We start from the raw sequence: 20,540 nt of genomic DNA, 5'->3' as shown, positions 1-20,540 counted from the left end.
TTCTATTTTAATTATTATATTTTTAATTTTTAAAATTACTTACCAAATTTTTTATTTGCTTTTTTATAACTATAAATTATTTTATTATTATTTTTGTATGATATGATAGTTTTTATTTAATATAAAAATAATTTAAAATATAAAATTAAAATAGAAGGTGGTCGGATGTCATCGTTGACCGCCGTAGATGGTGGTCATTCGGTCTCAAATTTCATGGGTCGTTTAACCACGACACTCTGAGTCCAAATATGCCCTCTATTTTGTTGGAACTTGCTCTGAAGTCCACAAATCGGAGAACGAAAGTGAGAAAGCCAAAATGTTTCAGTTGAGATTCATGGGTTTTGGGACATTTTTAGCCTTTAGGTGAAACAACCACGATATTCGGGCTCAACAGTCGAGACAAACTAACCCATGAAATTTGGGATTGAACGACCACCATCTACAGCGGTTAACGGTGGCGTCCAACCACCTTATATTTTTATTATATATTTTAATTTATTTTTATATTAAATAATAATAAATAATACTACGTCATATGAAAATAACAATAAAATAATTTAGAGTGGTCAAAACATGAACAATTAAAAAATTGAAATTACAATAAATAAAATATGATAGATAATAAAATTTAGTAAAAATATATATTTTACCCATTAATAAAATATTACCTTTTCTTTCTCTCTTCTTAAAATATTCTAACAATCGAATTTTATTCATTGAATCATAAACATTAAAAATAAACGGACAAAATTAGTTCAGTAAGGTATATGTGTTTTTTATTTAGCCCATTAAGGCAAATCAATATTTATTTTGGGATCTATGGTCTTTTTTACAGTGATAAGGCGTGACGAGTTTCAATAAAAAATATTTTTTTATTCTAATTTTTTACCCTGATATGATATATTTTAATAAAAAAAATTATATTTTATTCGAACTCGTCACATCGGCGTGACGAGTTCGAATAATTTTTTTTATTGAAACTCATCACATCAACGTGACGAGTTCCAATAATAGTGTAGAAATGCCGTTGATCCAAAAATAAATTTTGACTTGCCCTAATGGGTTGAATAAAAAACTCGTTATCTTTGATGCGTTAAATTAACCAAATAAACGTCTAGCAAATTTTTAATGTATATTTTTGTTTTTACCAAAAAAGGTAGCACCAATTTTAACGTTAGTTGTCAGTGTTTTTTATTGTCTTTTCTTTTTTATATCGTATCTTTAGTTTCTTTTATTTTTTATTTTTAATAAATCTGCTTATATGACATGTTTTCATTTGTTTTTATGTCATGTTTTCTTCTGTCTTTTCGGATTTTTTTCGGTCATTTGGTCGTATTTTTTCATTTATCATTTTTAAGGGTTGATTTGACATCGTCACAAAAGATGATGATTATCTGATATCTTGTTAATCTTCCATGCTTTGGACCCTCAGAATTAGATGAAGATACCCGTTTTGCATTCTGGATAGTTTTTCACGTTGTTTAAGTTTGATTAACTAATTTTGTTTCAATGATTATATGAATTTTTTCTAATTATGTGCTTAATTTATGATTGTAATTATAAATCTTTGTTGAAATTTGAAATATTTTCTATTTTGAATAAAATTAATTGCTTCTATTATATATATATATATATATATATATATATTTGGTATGACTGCTGGATTTATTGGCCAATTAATATTTACATTAAAGATAAATAATAAATGTTATCATTCAACTTTGAATCTTTGATTATACTTTTGTTTAGATTATTAAATTTTAATATTTTTAATTTCACCATTCAATTTTAACAATGTTTTATAATTTGTCATTCTGTTTAATTATTAACGATTTTATAACATGTTATTTATCTTCTAAAGTTAAGGAAAATACCCTAAATCTTTATTTTAAGAAAATTTATGAAAATATCCTTGAAATCTTCCTTCTCAAGTTTTTTTTTAAAATTAATTTGGGCTTAACTTTTTGGCTTCCTTTTGATTTTTCAATGTTAAACTTTTTTCAATCTCAATGAAGAGGTGAAGAAGGGGGAGACCAGTCATATATCATGACTCCATGATGATCGGTCAACGATGATTGTAGATTGGAGTCATTTTCCTCTAGATTTTGGGTTGAAGTTTTATGAATTTTAAAAAAAATAGAAAAAATCTGAACTGATGAGACGAGTTCATTGATGTTTAAAGTGATTGGAGAATACGTTGAAGAACAGTGGAATTAAGGGGCATTTGGTGAACAATTGGTCATGGAATTTTGCATCTATTTGGGAGCATTAGGAGCGTTGAAGAGTTGCGATAGTGAACGCGAGACTTAATTGGGTTTGATTGAGTACAATACCATAAGTTCATCTTTGGAAATTGAGACTAGAAATAAACATGATTTTACTCGAGTCCAAATCTCAAACCCAATATTGATGAAACATTAAATGCCCATATACAAACTCAAGCCCAAATGTTCATAAAATTACCCAAATACCAAACCATTACAAGACTTTAGACCATTTCAAAACTTATTTACAACACAAGGCCCAATTAACCCTTCAGACCCATTTTACAAAAACACTACAAATCCAATCTAAGCCCATTTAAACAAAAACAACCAGCAATGTAATACCCCAAACATCGAGTCAGTGACTAAAATGTAAGAATTTATTATTTAGTGGTTGAATTGGAATAAATTGAAAAGTTAAATTATTGATTTTTGGAAATTTTATTTCGGACTTATTGCTAAAGCTTGAAGAATGAAAGGGCATTATGGTCTTTTAGCATAGAATGAATTTAATATTCATTTTTAAAGATATTTTAAACATGTGGGTTGGAGAGAGATAAGAGAAAAATCTGGAAACTGGCTCTTCTCTTCTTCCTCTTCACGTGAAGCTCCATGGTTAAGGTAAGTTACTTTTAAGTTGGTTATTCCCTTAATTTTTGGGTTGGTTTTAAATCCTTGAGTCATATGAAAGCTTAAGGAAAGCTATAAGGTGAATAGAAACTAAGAGTTGGTGATTTAAGGATGAATTAGTAAAATGAGTGTTTAAATGAAATGATGAATGTTGATTTGTATTTGAATTCTAAAAGCATATTTGACTTGTAAAGGGTTTTAATAAGATGTTAGAAGTATTAGAAAGGATTGAGAACATGCTGGAAGAATTGGTATGATTTTAGTTTCAAGAGTTTTATGGAAGATTTTACAGGAAAAAGGGATTTTAATGGATATAAGTTAGTGTTAATAAGTGTAAACAAGTTTAAAGGTATGAATGAAGTTAAAAGTAAGAGATTTAAGTGAAGTTGGGTAATTTTGAAATGATATAAGTGAAATCTGGGTAAGGGTATCAGTACTGGAAGAACAATATCGATATTATAAGGTTAAATGGGATGAAATTATATGAATCGGATGAACAATATCGATATTGTATGGTAGTAGTATCGATACTGGTAAGGGTATTGATACCAATAGTAAGTTATCGATAGTGTAAGTAAAGATGAAATTACAGAATGCCAAAATGGTATCGGTACTGAAGGGGGTATCGGTACCATATAAGAGAAGTATCGATATTGTGGGTAGAGTACCGATACTATTCAATCAGAAATGTTAATTAGGTGTTTTATTTCTCTCAATTAAAGGTTAATTGGTTATATGTTAATTGAGCTCCAATATTCATTTTGATAATGTTAATGTGTAGATTCGATCGAAAGCCAATGATGAACGAATTGGCGTATAAAGACATAGTGGAAATGAAAAGGATTTGCATAGGGCTTAAGTGAGGCAAATGTGAGTGCTACTTACTTATCCTAAATACGTTTGTGGACGGCTTGCGAGGAGCTAACCTCCAGTGTGGTTAAAATAAATGATTGAGTTATTTATGGTTTTAGTTAAATCATATTTTATAAAGTAATGTTTAAACTGTATTGCTATAAGTATAAGTATATGAATTATGTGAACATGTTTTATATAAGAAATGATAAATTGGAGTAAGGACATATGAAATGCTATGTATATATGATCTATGTGAATAAATGATAAGTTATTAAAGGTTAGTTGAAATGCAATGAGTAGATGATAGCTGGATTTAAATATAATACTATGTAAAATAAAATATAAATGTTTTTTTTGTGAAAAGGTTATGCAAATATGTGCAAAGTGAAAATGATCTATGGAACATAAAGGATAAGTTAAAAATGTTATAAGAACTACTATGAGTAAATCTTGTATGTGAATAAAAGACACTTTGAATAATGAAATGAAAAATAACTATATGGTTAAAGCCCAAGGTATATGTATGAGAATTAGAAGTATAATTGGCATGTCAAGAGTCGAGGGTTCTATGTGGTCATTCGGGACAAATATGTGGCACTTCGGTGCAAATTATGTGAGCAATGGTGAATGCATTAGTGCACAATCTCAATGTACTTGCATACCTAGAGTTCTCAGCGATATATGCTGGGCTAATTAAATAAATGAATATAAATTAAACAAAGTGATATGGAATGAAAAGTGTATATGTATATATGTAGTTATATGAAATGTAAATTGAGTATACGTTGAATAGTGAATAAAAGCCTATTCTATTTATATGAAACATAAATTGATTTTCATATTAAGTATTTTATCTGAAATGTTTAAATAAATGTTTTACGGTTCAATATTGCTCATAATGCCTCACTAAGTCATAGACTTAACGTGTGATTGTTTTCACACGTAGGTTTGTAGACATCAACATAGCAAATAAGGGCAGGACAACATAGCTCTGAAGAATATCAAATCAGAGTAAACTAAATAGTATGTGATTTGATTGTTGGCATGTACGAAAAAGTATAAGTTATAGATGCTCTGATATATTTGTAACTATGTTTTATAAATGTATGTTTTCCTTGAAAATTTTCGTTACATTTTAAATGAGTCAAAGTGTTTTAAAATTCAATGTGACACCTCAAAGTCATATCCGGGTTGGGTATGAGTCGGGGGTGTTATATTTATTGGTATCAGAGCCTAGGTTGAGTCAAATTTTTGAAATAGACCGACCGTCCGACTGGCAAAAGTGTTTGGTTTGTACATGCCAACGATATAATAAGTATCTCTGATTTGATAATGTAATGAGTATGTTGTCATTGCTAGTATAGTGAAATGATTATAGTTTGATAGATGTAAGACTAAGAGGTTTTCTGAAGTGAAACAAGAAATAAAGTTGATAAGAGAAGTAGTAACTCGACAAAGAGAATAACAGACGCCTCAGGGAGTAATTTTCAGATGATAGACGCGATTCTAAAGTGTTTCCAATTGTCTACTTCCCCAGATTATTAGAATAAATGTTGTTATAGAGTTAAAAAGGTTTGTGAATACCCGAGTTTAAGGATTTAGCTGATGAAGGTTCTGTTTATCTGTATTTTTTATTAAATTTGAAAAATTGGAGGTCTCCATTGTTTTGAAATAGAAAAGTTGGATGGAATAGTCTCACTGCTAAGAGGTCAAGTATGAGCATAATGGATTAAGTGTGATAAAAAGGGTGAACATGTTTCCTTCTGGGATTTTTGGAAGTAATTATTATGAAGATATTGATATAGGGTTGATAAGACCAGGGATTTACAGGACTAAGTGTGTCACCTGGGAAACATTAGTGTTATTGTGAAAAGAAATATGAGTTATAAATTAGGGATGGATTATCGTCCATTAAGTAAAGTAGAAAAGAAGAATAAGTATCCTCTTATAGAGATTTATAATCTTTTGATCAGTTAAAAGGATTAGTGATGTGTTAAATTTTCTTTAGGTTGGAAAAAGGAATTTTCTGACATCGGATAAAGAGTAAATTGAAACGAGATTATAGTTCACTCAATTGGAAAAATAAGAATATCAAAATAGATTAATGGTTAAATGTTAAGAGCCACAAGGGCGATGATAAATCCATATAAGTCGTTATCAAGGATTTATAATAATTTTGGTTGCAGATTAGATATTGTCGTTGTTAAGCCCGAATAGATTGCTTGAGATAAAGTAAGGACATGAAGTAGAATCTTGATTAAGGGTTTAAACTTTATGAAAGAAGTTAAAGGTGAAATGGTGGAAAGTATAATATATATACGAGTTATGATTGAAGAGAAGTTTGAAAAAGTTATTTTGAATTCGAAATTTTGTGGGAATTCTCTGATTATTCAAAAGATTCCTAAAGAAACTCTCAAAGACCCTTTTCCACTAAGTAAGTTATTAGTAAATAATGTCATAGTTATTTGGATTAGTAATAAACAAGGAAATACAAGGTAAGTAATAATAAGATTAGTTGGCAATTAATAAATTGGGAAAAATATGTATGAGAAGTAATTGCAATGTTGTAGAGGATAATTGAAAATGATTCCAAAGTAATACATAAATAAAGTGAGTTTTGTTCAAGGTAAGAGAAACTTATTTCGAAAAATCAATAAGAAACTATGAATGATTAATTGATAAAAAGTTAGGTTTAAATATAAATTTTGTGAACTGGATTAGAAGATCCGTTAGAAATTGTGCAAATTGAAGTAGAAGAAGCATTTTAAATGGTTAAGTATTTGAATCTAGTCCTTGATGAATCAAGATAAGAAAAATTAAGTATAAGAAATGATAAAGAATAAGGTTCTATGCAAGTAATGTTGATTATTAAAGTTATGAAGGTGCAATAAAAATCAGTAATCAATTATGAGTATAAGTGGTATGATGATGCTTCTCATACCGATATGAGAAGAGTTATAGAGCATGAAGAAAAATACATGACCTATGTTACAAAGAGTTTTCGATTTATGAAGGAATAAAGAGCTAAGAAATTTAAATGATTGAGTCTAAAGGATCAAGTATGATCAGGGTTATAATGAGGTGTAGATTATAAGTTTGGTATGGAAGTAAGCAATTGTAAATTCTCATTGAAAAAGAGAAAGAGTTGTTATGAACTTTGTATCAGGTTTGCTTTGGGACTAAATTTGGACGTTTATGAAGAGATTGATTACGTTAGTACCTTTTATTTTTAACGAGGTGAATATTCTATAGATAAGTACGTGTGGTTATATAAAAGGATTGTTTGATTTCATGAAGTATATGTCTCAATTATATTTGATGGAGATTTAAGGTTATCTCAAAGTTTTGGAAATCTTTGAACAAGGTCTCGGGAATTCGATTTAACTGTAGCATTTCTATCCATGCGTAGACAAATAGTTAGTTAAGCAGAGTATTCAGGTTTAAAAAAAATGTTGTGTTAAAGGTGAGTGTGATGGGGTTTAAAAGATCGGAAGAAAAATTTCAGGTTAAGTTAACTAAGTGTGACATGGATTTTTTTAAGGTTATGTTTCTTGGCCATGTATATGTAGTCAATGAGATAAAGATTTATATATATTGAAGAAGCTTGAGATATAGTCGAATGATTATATTCCCTCTAATCAAGTTGTTAAATATAGGCATGTTACTTTTGGACGATTTAGTACCAAGAAAATTGTGAGACGATATAAGAATATTGACATTAACTTCAAGGTTAGTCTAAGTAGAATTTGGACAGGATTATGCGTATTGTAATTAGGATGAGGTTTTGTGCAAGAGTAAAGGTTTTGATTTATGTTACAAAGCAATTAGAGAATTATGGAAGAAATCAACTGACTCACGATTTTGAGTTGGCAATGATTGGGGTTGTTGTGTTGTTAGAAGACCACTATCTACATGATTAATGACGTCATATCTATACGGATTTCCAAAAGTCAAGAGTAGGTGTAGAATCGAGGGAGTGAAAAGACAGGAAATAGATTAAATCCCTTGAATACAAATAAAAGTTTAAAATTTTCAACAAGTTTTAACAAGTCAAAGTTTTGAGAAAGTCAATGTGACACCTCGGATTCATATCCGGGTCGAGTACGGGTTGGGGGTGTTACATTTCTCAATTGACATAATAAACTAGGATAAATTAAAGCCTTGACACTAGGTTTAATTTCAATCTAGTCCTTTAATTAGGAGGTGATTCGATTTGGATTTTCACATGAAAATGTCCGATTGCTCAAATCAATTTTCCGTTCCATAATTGGCTAAAATCTATATAGTTAATATTAGAGACTTTGTTAGTTCGTTAGATTCTTTAATATTCATAATTTGACACTGTAGGCTAGGAGATCCTTTAATAAACTCACCTAGTATAATTATGTTCTTAAACTTGTTGATTGATTGTATTTCTTTTTCAAACACAAGGTAATGTTGGCTTATCAAAGAATTAATGGTATAGTTCCCGCAATTATGCTCTGGGGCGACTACTGGTAATTCTCGAAGTATGTCAATATCCTTTTTAAAACCCTTTATTTTTTTTAAATCTCGAGGCAATGTCCAGTTATTGGACAATAATTGATCTCCCACATTCATGCTAGGGGTGAATATTATCAGCTTTAATAAACGAACACCCTCTTTAACTTTGCATCCATAGTGATTTCCAAATTAAATAAAACTTCAAACTTTAAATTTCCAAATCTTAAAATAGGGTAATCAACTATGTACCAATTTCTGGGCGTTGTGGGGTTGTTAACCTTTCCTCACGCGTAACCGACTCCCGAACTTATTTTTTGGTTTTCGCATATCTTAAACTTGGTATTTTGATAAAAATAAATTTTTTTTATTAAAATTACCCGAATTTTATGGTGTTTCAACTGCACCTTAAAATGGTTGGTGACGACTCCTAACATTTCCTAAAATCATTTCAAAAATATTTCAAAATTTTCATTATTGCAACTCGTCTGATTTTCCCCTGAAGAGGTTGGTTGTGACACTGGGAAGACGATGGAATGGTTAAAATGAGAGAAAACGAGACGGCTTACATGTCAGTAGAAAACATGCCATATCACTTTGTTATTTTTTATCTAACGTTCGAGTAACCAGAAAACGAAGCAACTCAAAAGTTGAGCGATGAAATTAAAAAAAATTAAAGTTTAGTAATCAAAATATAAATATATCAAAGTTGAGTGATGAAAAGCATAGTTTACCCTTACATTAATAAGTGCTTTTCCCTTTACTCGTGTTGAAGACCTTTAGTAACTGCAAGTGGATAAACTCACATTGAAATCTTTAATTAATCTTCAATTTTTGGTAAGTAATCACAGATACTATTGGATATCAAGTATATCTCTATTTAATTTTATAATCAAACCTTCCCCCTTGGTATAGAAAATGATCATTGCTATGATAAATAGCAAGATGATCTTAAGCCTTAATTACTGGGGATAATCATCCAATGAACATATTACCATAAAGACATTCCATTCCACTGTCCTTTTGAACACTCCAGAAACCATCTAAAATCCATGTGATCACGGATGGATGGAGGGACGGGTGGGGGCAGTCGCTCCTGAAAATTTAAAATTGTCATATATTTTAAATTTTTTCAATGTATTTTCTATTGAAAATCTGTTTTTGCCCTCTGAAATTCTAGTTCCCCCAAGTTTAAGTTCGTCTCCTAACATAAAATCCTACTCCGTACCTGCATGTAATCTTCATAAGCAATGTTCATGTATCTAAGGATACACTTTTTGTTATAGTTCCTGTATCGAAAAGCAGTATAAATAGACATTCTGATCTTCTCGCAAATCATCATCGACATCAACATGGATTTTGGACAGAAAGTTGCTGTTTTGTTTGTGTTAGCTTTTGTTCCAACACTGTCATCTGTCGCAGGTGGTCGCCATTGGTATAGTGTGAAGGGATTGAGTTCCCCGGAAAATGATAATGATCTCGTTATCGACTTGCCAGGCCAACCGGTCGTGAATTTCCGGCATTATGCTGGCTATGTCAATGTGAATGAAACGAATGGGAGAGCACTTTTTTATTGGTTCTATGAGGCTATGTCTCACCCTGACGAAAAACCATTGGTTCTGTGGCTTAATGGAGGTAAGATTAATATACATATATAAGTGGTACCGTACTCTCTCGTTCATGACCCCCATAGGTTATGAGATCGAACCCGTCAAGCACAAACTCTTCGAACCCCCGAACCTTGGGACATTATTCGACTCGTGTGATGTACCCCTCGACCTATGAACTCGTAGGGTATAAAATGAACTGTTCTGTAACATAATTGCTATAATATCTAGGCTATAATAATAATATGATGACTCTCACATGTTATTGTTTAGTGGAGGTCATTGTTTTACATGATTCAAAAGTTCTCTATGTTTCAGGTCCTGGGTGCTCCTCCGTGGGATATGGTGCAACTCAAGAGATTGGTCCTTTCTTAGTGGACACTGATGGGCGTGGAATCATATTTAACAACTTCTCATGGAATCAAGGTATGAAAAAAAAAAACTCGAGAATGCGTATCGATTTTCTAGTCACTTGTGTATATGTAATTAAGTTATGACTCTTTTTATGCCATACCCTCTTAAGTGTCTAACTGTTAATACGATTATGATGCAGAAGCAAATATGTTATTCCTGGAATCCCCTGTTGGAGTTGGATTTTCATACTCAAATACTTCTACTGATTACAATGTCATAGGAGATGGGTTTACCGGTGAGTTTAACACAAAACATGTTTTTTTTTTAGGTTAAGGTTTCTGTATCTGATTTGTGCTTGTTTCTTCCATGGGGTTACTTACACCAGCAAATGACGCTTACACTTTCCTCCATAAGTGGTTCCTCGAGTTTCCCTCATACAGAACAAGAACCTTCTATATTGCTGGGGAAAGCTATGCAGGTATTAATCTTTAACTAGAACCGTTGGATCGTGTTTTGTCACCTTCCACAGATTCGAAGTCACATTGGGTTCAAATATGTGGAAGGCAAAAATCTCCGAATTATGCTCTAACGACACAGTCGTGCAGGTTAGGCTAATATATTGATCCTCAATGGACTTGTTTTTTCACAGGCAAATATGTACCAGAGCTGGCTGAGGTCATTTATGACAACAACAAGGATCCTTCACTTTATATTGATCTCAAGGGTATTTTGGTATGGTCAATCTGGTCTTATTTTCCACAAACCAGACTATGGGATTGTTGTTGTTTGCTTAAGTAACTGAAATATTCTACTTATGAAACAGCTGGGGAACCCAGAAACAAATGATGCTGAGGACTGGAGAGGCATAGTGGATTATGCATGGAGTCATGCTGTGATATCAGATGAAACTCACAAAATCATCAGGGAAAGCTGTGATTTCAAGAGCAATGACACATGGAGCAATAAAACTTGTAGCCAAAGTGTGGATGAAGTGTTTAAACAGTACAAGGAGATCGATATATACAGCCTATACACACCGGTGTGCATTGCAGACACTGCTGCTAAAGATGACTCATCAATGTACCAAGTCATGTTGAAACGAACATCGTCTAATATGGTGATTCATACTCGTGTCCGACACTCGCACTTGAATTCGAGTAACATAATATGTAGTTTTAACATGGTGATTTCATGGATTTTTGCATTTTAACAGATCCCAAGGGTATTGGGGGGCTTTGATCCTTGCCTTGATGATTATGCAAAAGCTTTCTACAATAGACCGGATGTTCAAAAGGCTCTCCATGTTAGCGATGGACACCATCTCAGGAACTGGAGCATCTGCAAGTAATTATGCTTTACACATCTAGCAATGTTCGAGTTAATTGCACCTGACATCCTCTATCATCGAGATTCTAAATTGATCCCTAAAATTCAGAACTTTTCTTTAGTTTAGTGTCAGTTTAGGCATTAAATGTGAGTTTAAATCTGACATAAACCACATTGATATTGCTCGTCACCTATGCAGCATGAAGCTATTTCATAATTGGACAGATTCAAAACCATCAGTGCTTCCCATTTACAAAAAACTTATTGCTGCAGGAATTAGAATTTGGGTCTACAGGTAAACCCCATGCATGTTTCAAACAGTTCCCATGTGCTATTGTTTTCCTTTTTATGTCTCATGGTGATTGCTTTTTGATTGGTTTTCAGTGGAGACACGGATGGAAGAGTTCCTGTTTTGTCCACCCGTTACTGCATAGATACGTTGGGATTGCCTATAATCAAGGCATGGACACCATGGTACCATCAAAAACAGGTACTGAAATCAGAAGACATAGTTTAACTGCTCTGATTCTATTAAGGTAGTTCTAGCTAGTTTTTGTCATGAAATCATGCCATCTTGTCGTAAAGTACTTATTAACTAAAACCCTAACTAATATAAACATACGTGTATATATATATATATATATATTGTTCACCAGCTTCAGTTATCTTTTGTCAGGTAAGCGGCTGGTTCCAAGAGTACAAAGGACTAACGTTTGCAACATTTAGAGGAGCAGGACATGCAGTGCCTTGCTTCAAACCAGGCAGTTCACTGGCCTTCTTCTCAGCTTTTCTCCTTGGCGAATCCCCACCTTCCACTCGTTGAAGTTCCTTGATTTTGGTCTTATAATCTACTATGTATGAGCAGTGTTGCATGGGAGATGAGTTAAACCCTGAAGTACTATTTGAATAAATAGACAGGTCCTCTATTTTAAGCTATCTGTTCATTACTGAAATTCTTCTTTAACTATTTTAAATCCGATAAACAAAAATTTGGGTTATATAACTCTACGCATGGACTAACGATGGAAGAACATAAAAAAAAATAAACCTTAATTTGTTTCATATTTATTCATACGGACAGAACTATTGACTATCCAAATAAAATTTTATTCGAATAAGATACGAGTGCCTAAATAAATATTATATTTGAATAATCACAACTATTGGTTAAGAATAAAGCGATACAACTTTTAATGACTCATCACTATGCTATAAATATTGTGAAAATGTTCCTTAAGATCCTCCTTCAGCCTCTAACTGCTGTCATAATATACATCTTGCAAGCTTCAGCGGCGGTCATTCTGTAACGCTTACTCATCCAAACAAACGAATGCTGCAATAAGAACATAAAAAATCATGTCACAAATTCAAAAACATCATCCATCAATCATTAGCTTAAAGTTTAAACCATTGGAAAGCCAACTACGAGGACGAAATCTTACGTTCCACAAGTCTCGAACTGCGACCAGACTTGAAGGGGAGAGTCCGATTTCCCTCCATCCGACAGATATAAGTGCTCTAGTTTGGCTTCTATTCCATAACACTACCACCACCCTTTTCCCTAATAAAGGCCCTGCCCATACCTGTACAAGATTTGATGAGAAAAATGGGTGGGAAATGAAAAGTACGCATGCGTTCAATTATCTCTAGGGCCCTGTTGGATCGTATTTTCCTCCCTTGAACACCTAGCGAGTCCTGGTTAACATCGATCACTTCCTTGTTCCCGAGGATACTTAGAGTCCTTTTACTCAAGGTTCGAACATCGCATCCGATCAGGAGAGGAGCCTGGCAATGAAAGATCATTAGTATGTAATCACGAGGGATTATGTGCAAGATTAAGAGGCACACCTTCATAAGAGCCCAAATACTAAAATGAGATCGGTATTCCTCGATGCTCATCCCTCCATTGCCCACTTCCAGCATGTCGGGATCTTATGTGAGTTCAAAATTACAGATTAAATTAATGAAACTATACCGATCATGAGATGTAAAAGGATTGAAATAATCATAACAAGGCAACAAGTTAGAAATTTGCAGATACCATTCCACCTGCCAGGTCCAGCATATCTCCCCCAAAGGTTATTCGAATCTGCAATCGATGTGATACTAGAAAAAATGCGGAAAAAATTGGTTAGAAATTAATCAATGGATAATTGAGAACCGTAACCTGTTAATCAGCTTAAGGTATATATGAACTAAACCTTGCCCAGGTATCATTGATATCCCCAGTAGTCCTCCAAGTATGACCATAAGAACTAGCCCATTTTGCAGGATCCTCTTATCCCCTGCAAAAGGACAATTCTGTTTTGGCAACAATTCTTAAGCTTTTGCAAAAAGCTATTGACATAAACTCATATGCACATACCATTCACATAAAGACTAAAATATCGGCCGACCGGCATTTCTCAATGCATGACTCGTTGCAGCATATCTTTCACAAAACAAAATTATACGTCACATCTTAACTTTGTAATAAACTCAAGCGGCGAATGAGTCTACCTCGTTTGAGGTTTCGAACCATCATAATAGCAATTGTCGTACTTCAAGTAGTCAATCCCCTTCAAAAAAAAAAGCACCCTATTAGCCGGAATCATGCATTAAAGCAAATTAAAAAGTTGCAAACTTAACGAAACCAAACCATTCAACAAAAATTCTTGCATCCTGATATTCATGCCCAAGTGAGCCTGACATTTTGTTACTGCAGGTTCGTTTACTGCAGAGATCGAACAAAGTTTTCAAACTCTCGAATGTTTTATTGTATTAAAATTTGTTCACATAATTAAAATACTCGAGGGAACATTCAGTTACCCCGCATCAACATATATCCCGAGTTTTAAGCCTTTTTTTTAGAGGTAAGAAAATTTATTCAGAAGCATAACTATCGTTACATTTCGGAAAAGACCTCGTTAAAAAACCTTCCTAACCCTAATTGAAGGAAAAAGAGTGCACCCTAAACGAAATACATTAAAATGAAACTGGCTCGCACGAAAACCAAAGGGAACGAACAGACAAATGCTATACATAGGTGACCTAACCGAACAGCTCAACCTCTAACTCCACTTAGGCCTAGCAATCTTCTCCCTCAACCCGAGAATGCTCCACTCCTTAACAGAAGCAAGACCCACCATCACCCCAATCTCGTTGGCACCTGCACTCGGCCTGACAAAACCCCTCTACCCTATCGCCTTTTTGGCATACCAGTCCGCCATCGCATTGCATCTTCTAGGAACGAAATTGATAACCGCCTTCACCTGAGCCATACGGGAAGCAATAGGAAGAATCGCCATTCCCCCGGAACCATAGAGACATTCAAAAGCCAATTAACCAATACTTCACAATCCGATTCAATTACCAGCCTATAATTAACAGACCGATTCAAAGCTATAAACCTGCTAAGGCTTGCTCCACCGCCATCACCACAACCATCAATGAGGAAACATTCCCAATACTTAATGAAAACAAGAGAAGCAACTCACCCGAATTGTTTCGGAGGACACCCCTGATTCCCCCCACCCCTCCGTCCGATCTCACAGCCCCGTCTACGTTAAATTTTAAGGAACCCGGAGGAGGATGGGCTCCAAGAAGATGCCACCAATTCAGTCTTCTTTCGAAAAATCTCATCCGAAGCATGCGATAAGTCCGCGATCAAATCCTCTTTCCTGAAAGTGGACCTTTGGAACTTTGCTTCCAACCAACAAACCACTCTCACCTTGACAGAGAACAACACCTGTTTCACATCCAACTTCTTCCCGTTGAATACCAACTCATTTCTATGAAGCCATAACAACCAAATCATTGCTAGATGGATGATACCTCAAACGGTTTTGCACTTAGAAACAGTAAAGAGAAGCTCCTTCCACATTGACAAAAATAATTTAGGATCATCCGGCAATGCAGTAGAAATTCCCCAGATTCCAATGAAGGCTGCCTAAACTCTCCATGCAACATTACACGAAAAGAATAAATGTGATACCGATTCCTCACCGTCCGAGCACATGGGACAGCAACTTTCTGCCGCCAACACTATTCCACTTTTCACAAGTTCCGAACGGACAGGAACCCGACGGAGGAGAACCCTCCAGACGAACGCCTCAACTTTGTAAGGAGCGAAACCTTGCCAGATCAGCGCCTTCCAGTCGAAATCTGCTTTTCTTGATGGAAATTGCAGAGCCTCTGCAACCTTTGCCGTGTAGCTCCCATCTGATGTCCCCTTCCACTTAAACTTGTCAAAACCAGAACCAGGTCTGTCAAACTCCACCAGCAAACGAAATAGCTCCTCGAACGGCTCTCTCTCCCAGCCAAAAGCATTCCTTCTAAACTGGATATCCCAGACCCAACCAGAATCTGTTTTGGTTCCGAAGTCCGCCACTGTCCCTTCCTTATTCACAGCAAGAGCAAACATCCTAGGAAAAGCGGTCATAAGCGGGTGGTTACCAATCCAAAGGTCTTGCCAGAACTTCACTCTCTTCCCATTGCCTACTTGAATTATACAATAATCTCTTAAGCTTTGCTCCCCAATCTTTAAGTCGAAAGTCTTTAGAATATCACGCCATATCCAGTACACACCTCTATCCCTCGGGTTAGGGGGACAGATATCAGCCGGATCTATGTTATACTTTGCTGCCATAGTGCGTTTCCAAAGAGAGGAGTCTTCCCAACCAAAACGCCAGCACTATTTCCCGAGCAGACCATAATTCTTAATCCTTAGATCACTAATACCGAGACCTCCCCAAACAATCGGCTTACAGACATCCAACCATTTTACCTAATGGATCTCTTTCCTGTCTTGCGGGCTACCCCAAAGAAATCTCGAGAAAATGCTATTCAATTTAGTGTAAACTGTTGCGGAAGACGGCTATCGGATAGAGCAAAATCGCAACTGATAATTTGAGAAAATAAAAATGAAGATAAAAGAGACACAAAATTTACGTGGAAAACCCCTAAAAATTTAGGGTAAAAACCACGGGCAACGGTAGAAGAATTTCACTATGAGAAAATAGGAATTACAACCTCTCTCGATCTACCAAGGAGAAAACAATGATAATTCTCTCTAGATAAAAAAGGAGAAAACAACTCTCAAGAAACTCTCTAAAATCTCTCTAGTATTGTAAGAAAGCTAGAATGCTTTGGGATGATTTTGAAGTTAAATGAGCTAGGGTATTTATAGTTGAAGCTTAAGGACTAATTTGTAAGTACCCTAAATTTCAATGACTAATTGCATAGTTTTACCATCCAAAATATTCAACAATTTCAGCTGCCATTTGCACCACTTGCACCGAAAATATTGTTGTCAAAAACCCACCGAAAGTTGCCTACACTTGTTGACTTTTCAGCAATCTCCCACTTGAAGATTTGATTGGAACAATCATATCTTCACACCATTCTTTCTACCTTGTACCTTCATGCTGCTTACGTTTCTGACAGGCCACAGGAGAATCGACACCAGGTAAATTTATTAGCATTGATCGCCTTTGTCATGAAATCTGCTATGTTGTCTTTAGTATGAATCTTCTGCATATCTACTGTCTCTTCTTCCACCTTTTCACGAATGAAATGGTACTGAACTCGTATGTGCTTTGTCCTTGAATGAAATGATGGATTCCTTGCTAGATGCAAGGCGCTTTGACTGTCACAAAATAGAGAGACATACTCTTGATTGTGCCCAAACTCCTCCAACAGCATCTTCAACCAAATTGCTTCTTTACTGGCTTGTGTAGCTGCTACATATTCTTCCTCTGTTGTGGACGTAGCCACAACTGACTGCAATTTTGAAACCCAGCTTACAGCTCCACCAGTAACTTTGAACACATATCCTGTAGTAGATTTACTTTTATCCAAATCCCCTGCATAGTCAGAATCTACATACCCATTGATTAGTAAGTTTGATCCTCCGTAACATAATGCAACATTTGAGGTTCCTTTGATGTATCTTAGGATCCTCTTTACAATATTCCAATGCTCTTTTCCTGGATTCACCATGTACCGACTAACCACTCTCACTGCTTGTGCAATGTCTGGTCTTGTGCATATCATAGCGAACATTAAACTTCCCACTGCTGATGCATATGGTACTCGAGACATCTCCATCCTCTCTTCTTCACTGCTAGGACTCATACTGGAGGATAATTTGAAGTTAATAGGAAGAGGGGTAGAAATTGGCTTACAATCTTGCATGCTGAATCATGACAAGATTTTCTTCAAGTAATTCTTTTGTGAAAGCCAAATCTTCCTATTACTTCTGTCTCGGTGAATTTGCATCCCTAGAATCTTGTTTGTTGATCCCAAGTCCTTCATTTCAAATTCCCTAGCCAGTTGTGCCTTCAATTCTTCAATATGATCTTTGTTGGGTCCTGCAACCAACATGTCATCCACATACAACAGCAAAATAACAAAATCGTTATCACCAGACCTCTTGAAATAAGCACAAGGGTCTGCATTAAGTCTATTATATCCAAGGCAGATAATGAAAGAATCAAATCTCTTGTACCAACACCTCGGCGCCTGCTTTAGACCGTAAAGAGATTTGTTCAACCTGCAAACCAAGTTCTTCTTTTCTTTTTCTTCAAAACCTTCAGGCTGGAGCATATAAATTCCTTCTTCAAGATTTCTATGAAGAAAAGCTGTTTTAACATCTAGCTGCTCTAGATGTAAGTCCAATGTAGCACACATTGCCAAAACTACTCGAATTGTTGTTAGTCGAACCACATGAGAAAATATTTCATTGAAATCAATACATTCTTTTTGAGCATATCCTTTGACCACCAGTCTTGCACGATACCTCTCAACTTGATCGTCACCATTTCGCTTGATTTTGAAGACCCATTTGTTACCAATTGGCTTCCTTCCTTGTGGTAGTGGCACAAGGTCCCATGTATTATTTTTATGAAGGGCTTCGATTTCTTCTTGCATCGCCATCATCCACAGTGAAGCATCTGAGCTGTTTATTGCCTCCTGGTATGTTGATGGCTCACCGTCCTCTGTTAAAAGGCAGTATGCAATATTACCTTCTATAACATAATCTGAGTGCCAATTGGGACGTCTTCTCACACGATCTGATTGACGAGTTGTTGGAGCTTCAGAACTCTCTGGTTCTTGTTCATCATGTGCTGGTTCTGCTTCAGAAGAATCTCCTTCTTCAAACTCTTTTTCCACATTTATCTGAGTAGTCTCTGACTTTTCAGCGCTATCATCGTCTTCTTTTCTTTGTAATTTATCTTCTATAAATATAACATCCCTGCTAATGATTACTTTGCGGGCAGTGGGATCCCACAAGCGATACCCCTTTACTCCATCAGCATACCCCAAGAATTTGCATTTCCTAGATTTTAGATCCAGCTTTGAAATTTCTTGGGCGTTGTACATCACGTACACAATACTTCCAAATACATGGAGGTTTGAATAATCAACTGGTTTACCAGTCCACATCTCAATTGGTGTCTTCAGCTCTATTGCAGTTGATGGAGCTCGATTCACCAAATAACAGACGGTATTGACTGCTTCTGCCCATAATGATTTTTCTAGGCCTGCGTCCCTCAACATTGCTCTTGTTCTTTCTAACAATGTTCTGTTCATCCGCTCTGCCACTCCATTTTGTTGAGGAGTGTTCGCCACTGTGAACTGTCTTTTGATGCCTTCTTTCCTGCAAAAGTCATCAAATTCTTCACTTGTATATTCTCCTCCATTATCTGTTCTGAAACACTTGATCTTATTTCCAGAATCAAGTTCCACCCGTGCTTTGAAGTTTTTGAAAGTTGAAAACACATCTGACTTCTTCTTAATAGGATACACCCAACATCTCCTGGAGTAGTCATCAATAAATGAGACAAAATATTTTGCTCCGCCTAGGGATGTAACCGGTGCTTGCCATACATCAGAGTGAACCAATTCTAGAACACTTTTGCCTCTAGAATTTGATGTGTTGAATTTCAATCGGTGCTGCTTACTTGTTATGCAATGCTCACACAAAGTAAGTGATACCTTTGTTAAGCCTGGAAGTAACTTTTTCTCCACAAGGACTTTCATTCCTTGTTCTAACATGTGTCCAAGTTTTTGATGCCATAGCATTGCAGAATCTGAACTACATGAGGCAACAGAGGCTTCTGCTTCTAGCAAAGTCTCTCTCTTCAGCATGTACAAGTTTGCTGCTATTTTTTCGCCTTTCAGCACCACAAGCATTCCACGGAATACCTTCATGATTCCTTTTCGTGTTTCAATCTTGCTTGCATTATTATCCAACAATCCGTAGGATAATAAATTTTTCTTCAGGCCTTTCACATGCCGCACATCTCGAACAACTTTAATTGTTCCGTCATACATCTTCAATTTGATGGTTCACACGCCAACGATCTCTAAGGCATGATCATTGCAACTATAAACAGATCCTCCTGAGACAGGTTCATAATGATGGAACCATTCTCTTCTTGAGGTCATGTGATATGTTGCTCCTGAATCAATGAGCCATATATCTACAAATCGTTTTCTTCCTTCCACGGTGGTTGATGCTTTACAACATAGAGCATCTCCATCATCTGAAGTGTTTGCGGTATTGCCTTGTGGATTGGAGTTTTTATTTAGACTCCAACAATCCTTCTTCAAGTGACCCTTCTTTCCACAATTGTAACACTTTAAATTCTTCTTGCTCCTCGACTTCGATCTACCATGTTTGTGACTGCTGCTTTGGCCACGTTTTGTTGATCTCCCTCTCATCGTTGTCATCGTTGTCAACGCTTCTTCTTGTTGTAGATTTACTTGTCTGTCTTCCTTGTTCTTGCGCCGATTTTCTTTTTGTAGAACAGCAGCTGCAACATCATCAAAGACTAGACTGGTAACATTACTGTTTGTCAAGTTGATGATGAGTTGATCATACGAATCCGGTAGACTTTGAAGTAGAAGTTCGACACGTTCTTGTTCTCCTATTTTACAGCTTAAGGATGTAAGCTGAGAAAATAAAGTATTCAGTGTATTTAAGTGCTCCGTCACTGAAGTAGATTCTGGCATACGGAGAGTGTACAATTTTCTCTTAAGG

General features: G+C 35.3%; 2 protein-coding genes across 2 annotated transcripts; one reads left to right on the top strand and one right to left on the bottom strand.

Moving 5' to 3' along the window:
* The first annotated feature begins 9,580 nt into the window (after positions 1 to 9,580).
* LOC120214665 (serine carboxypeptidase-like 31) lies at positions 9,581 to 12,427 on the top strand. The gene is made up of 10 exons (XM_039212501.1): positions 9,581 to 9,863; positions 10,154 to 10,261; positions 10,389 to 10,484; positions 10,575 to 10,667; positions 10,839 to 10,921; positions 11,013 to 11,306; positions 11,403 to 11,533; positions 11,715 to 11,810; positions 11,900 to 12,005; positions 12,192 to 12,427. Exons 1-10 carry the CDS (start codon positions 9,581 to 9,583, stop codon positions 12,336 to 12,338), a joined length of 1,437 nt encoding a protein of 478 aa, XP_039068432.1. The 3' UTR covers positions 12,339 to 12,427.
* Positions 12,428 to 12,641: 214 nt separating this feature from the next.
* LOC120214664 (alpha-galactosidase 2-like) lies at positions 12,642 to 14,097 on the bottom strand. The gene is made up of 8 exons (XM_039212500.1): positions 14,015 to 14,097; positions 13,881 to 13,946; positions 13,717 to 13,800; positions 13,557 to 13,621; positions 13,364 to 13,446; positions 13,160 to 13,300; positions 12,958 to 13,098; positions 12,642 to 12,848 (listed from the first exon to the last, which is right to left on the bottom strand). The coding sequence occupies exons 5-8, from the start codon at positions 13,436 to 13,438 to the stop codon at positions 12,762 to 12,764; spliced, it is 444 nt and encodes a 147-aa protein (XP_039068431.1). The 5' UTR covers positions 13,439 to 13,446; positions 13,557 to 13,621; positions 13,717 to 13,800; positions 13,881 to 13,946; positions 14,015 to 14,097; the 3' UTR covers positions 12,642 to 12,761.
* Positions 14,098 to 20,540: the final 6,443 nt, after the last annotated feature.

This window comes from Hibiscus syriacus, unplaced genomic scaffold (assembly GCF_006381635.1).
Source record: "Hibiscus syriacus cultivar Baekdansim isolate YM2019G1 unplaced genomic scaffold, ASM638163v2 tig00110085_pilon, whole genome shotgun sequence".
NCBI classification, from domain to species: domain Eukaryota; kingdom Viridiplantae; phylum Streptophyta; class Magnoliopsida; order Malvales; family Malvaceae; genus Hibiscus; species Hibiscus syriacus.
Note: the sequence above shows the minus strand (reverse complement) of the source record. Positions and strands in the feature narration are given on the sequence as shown.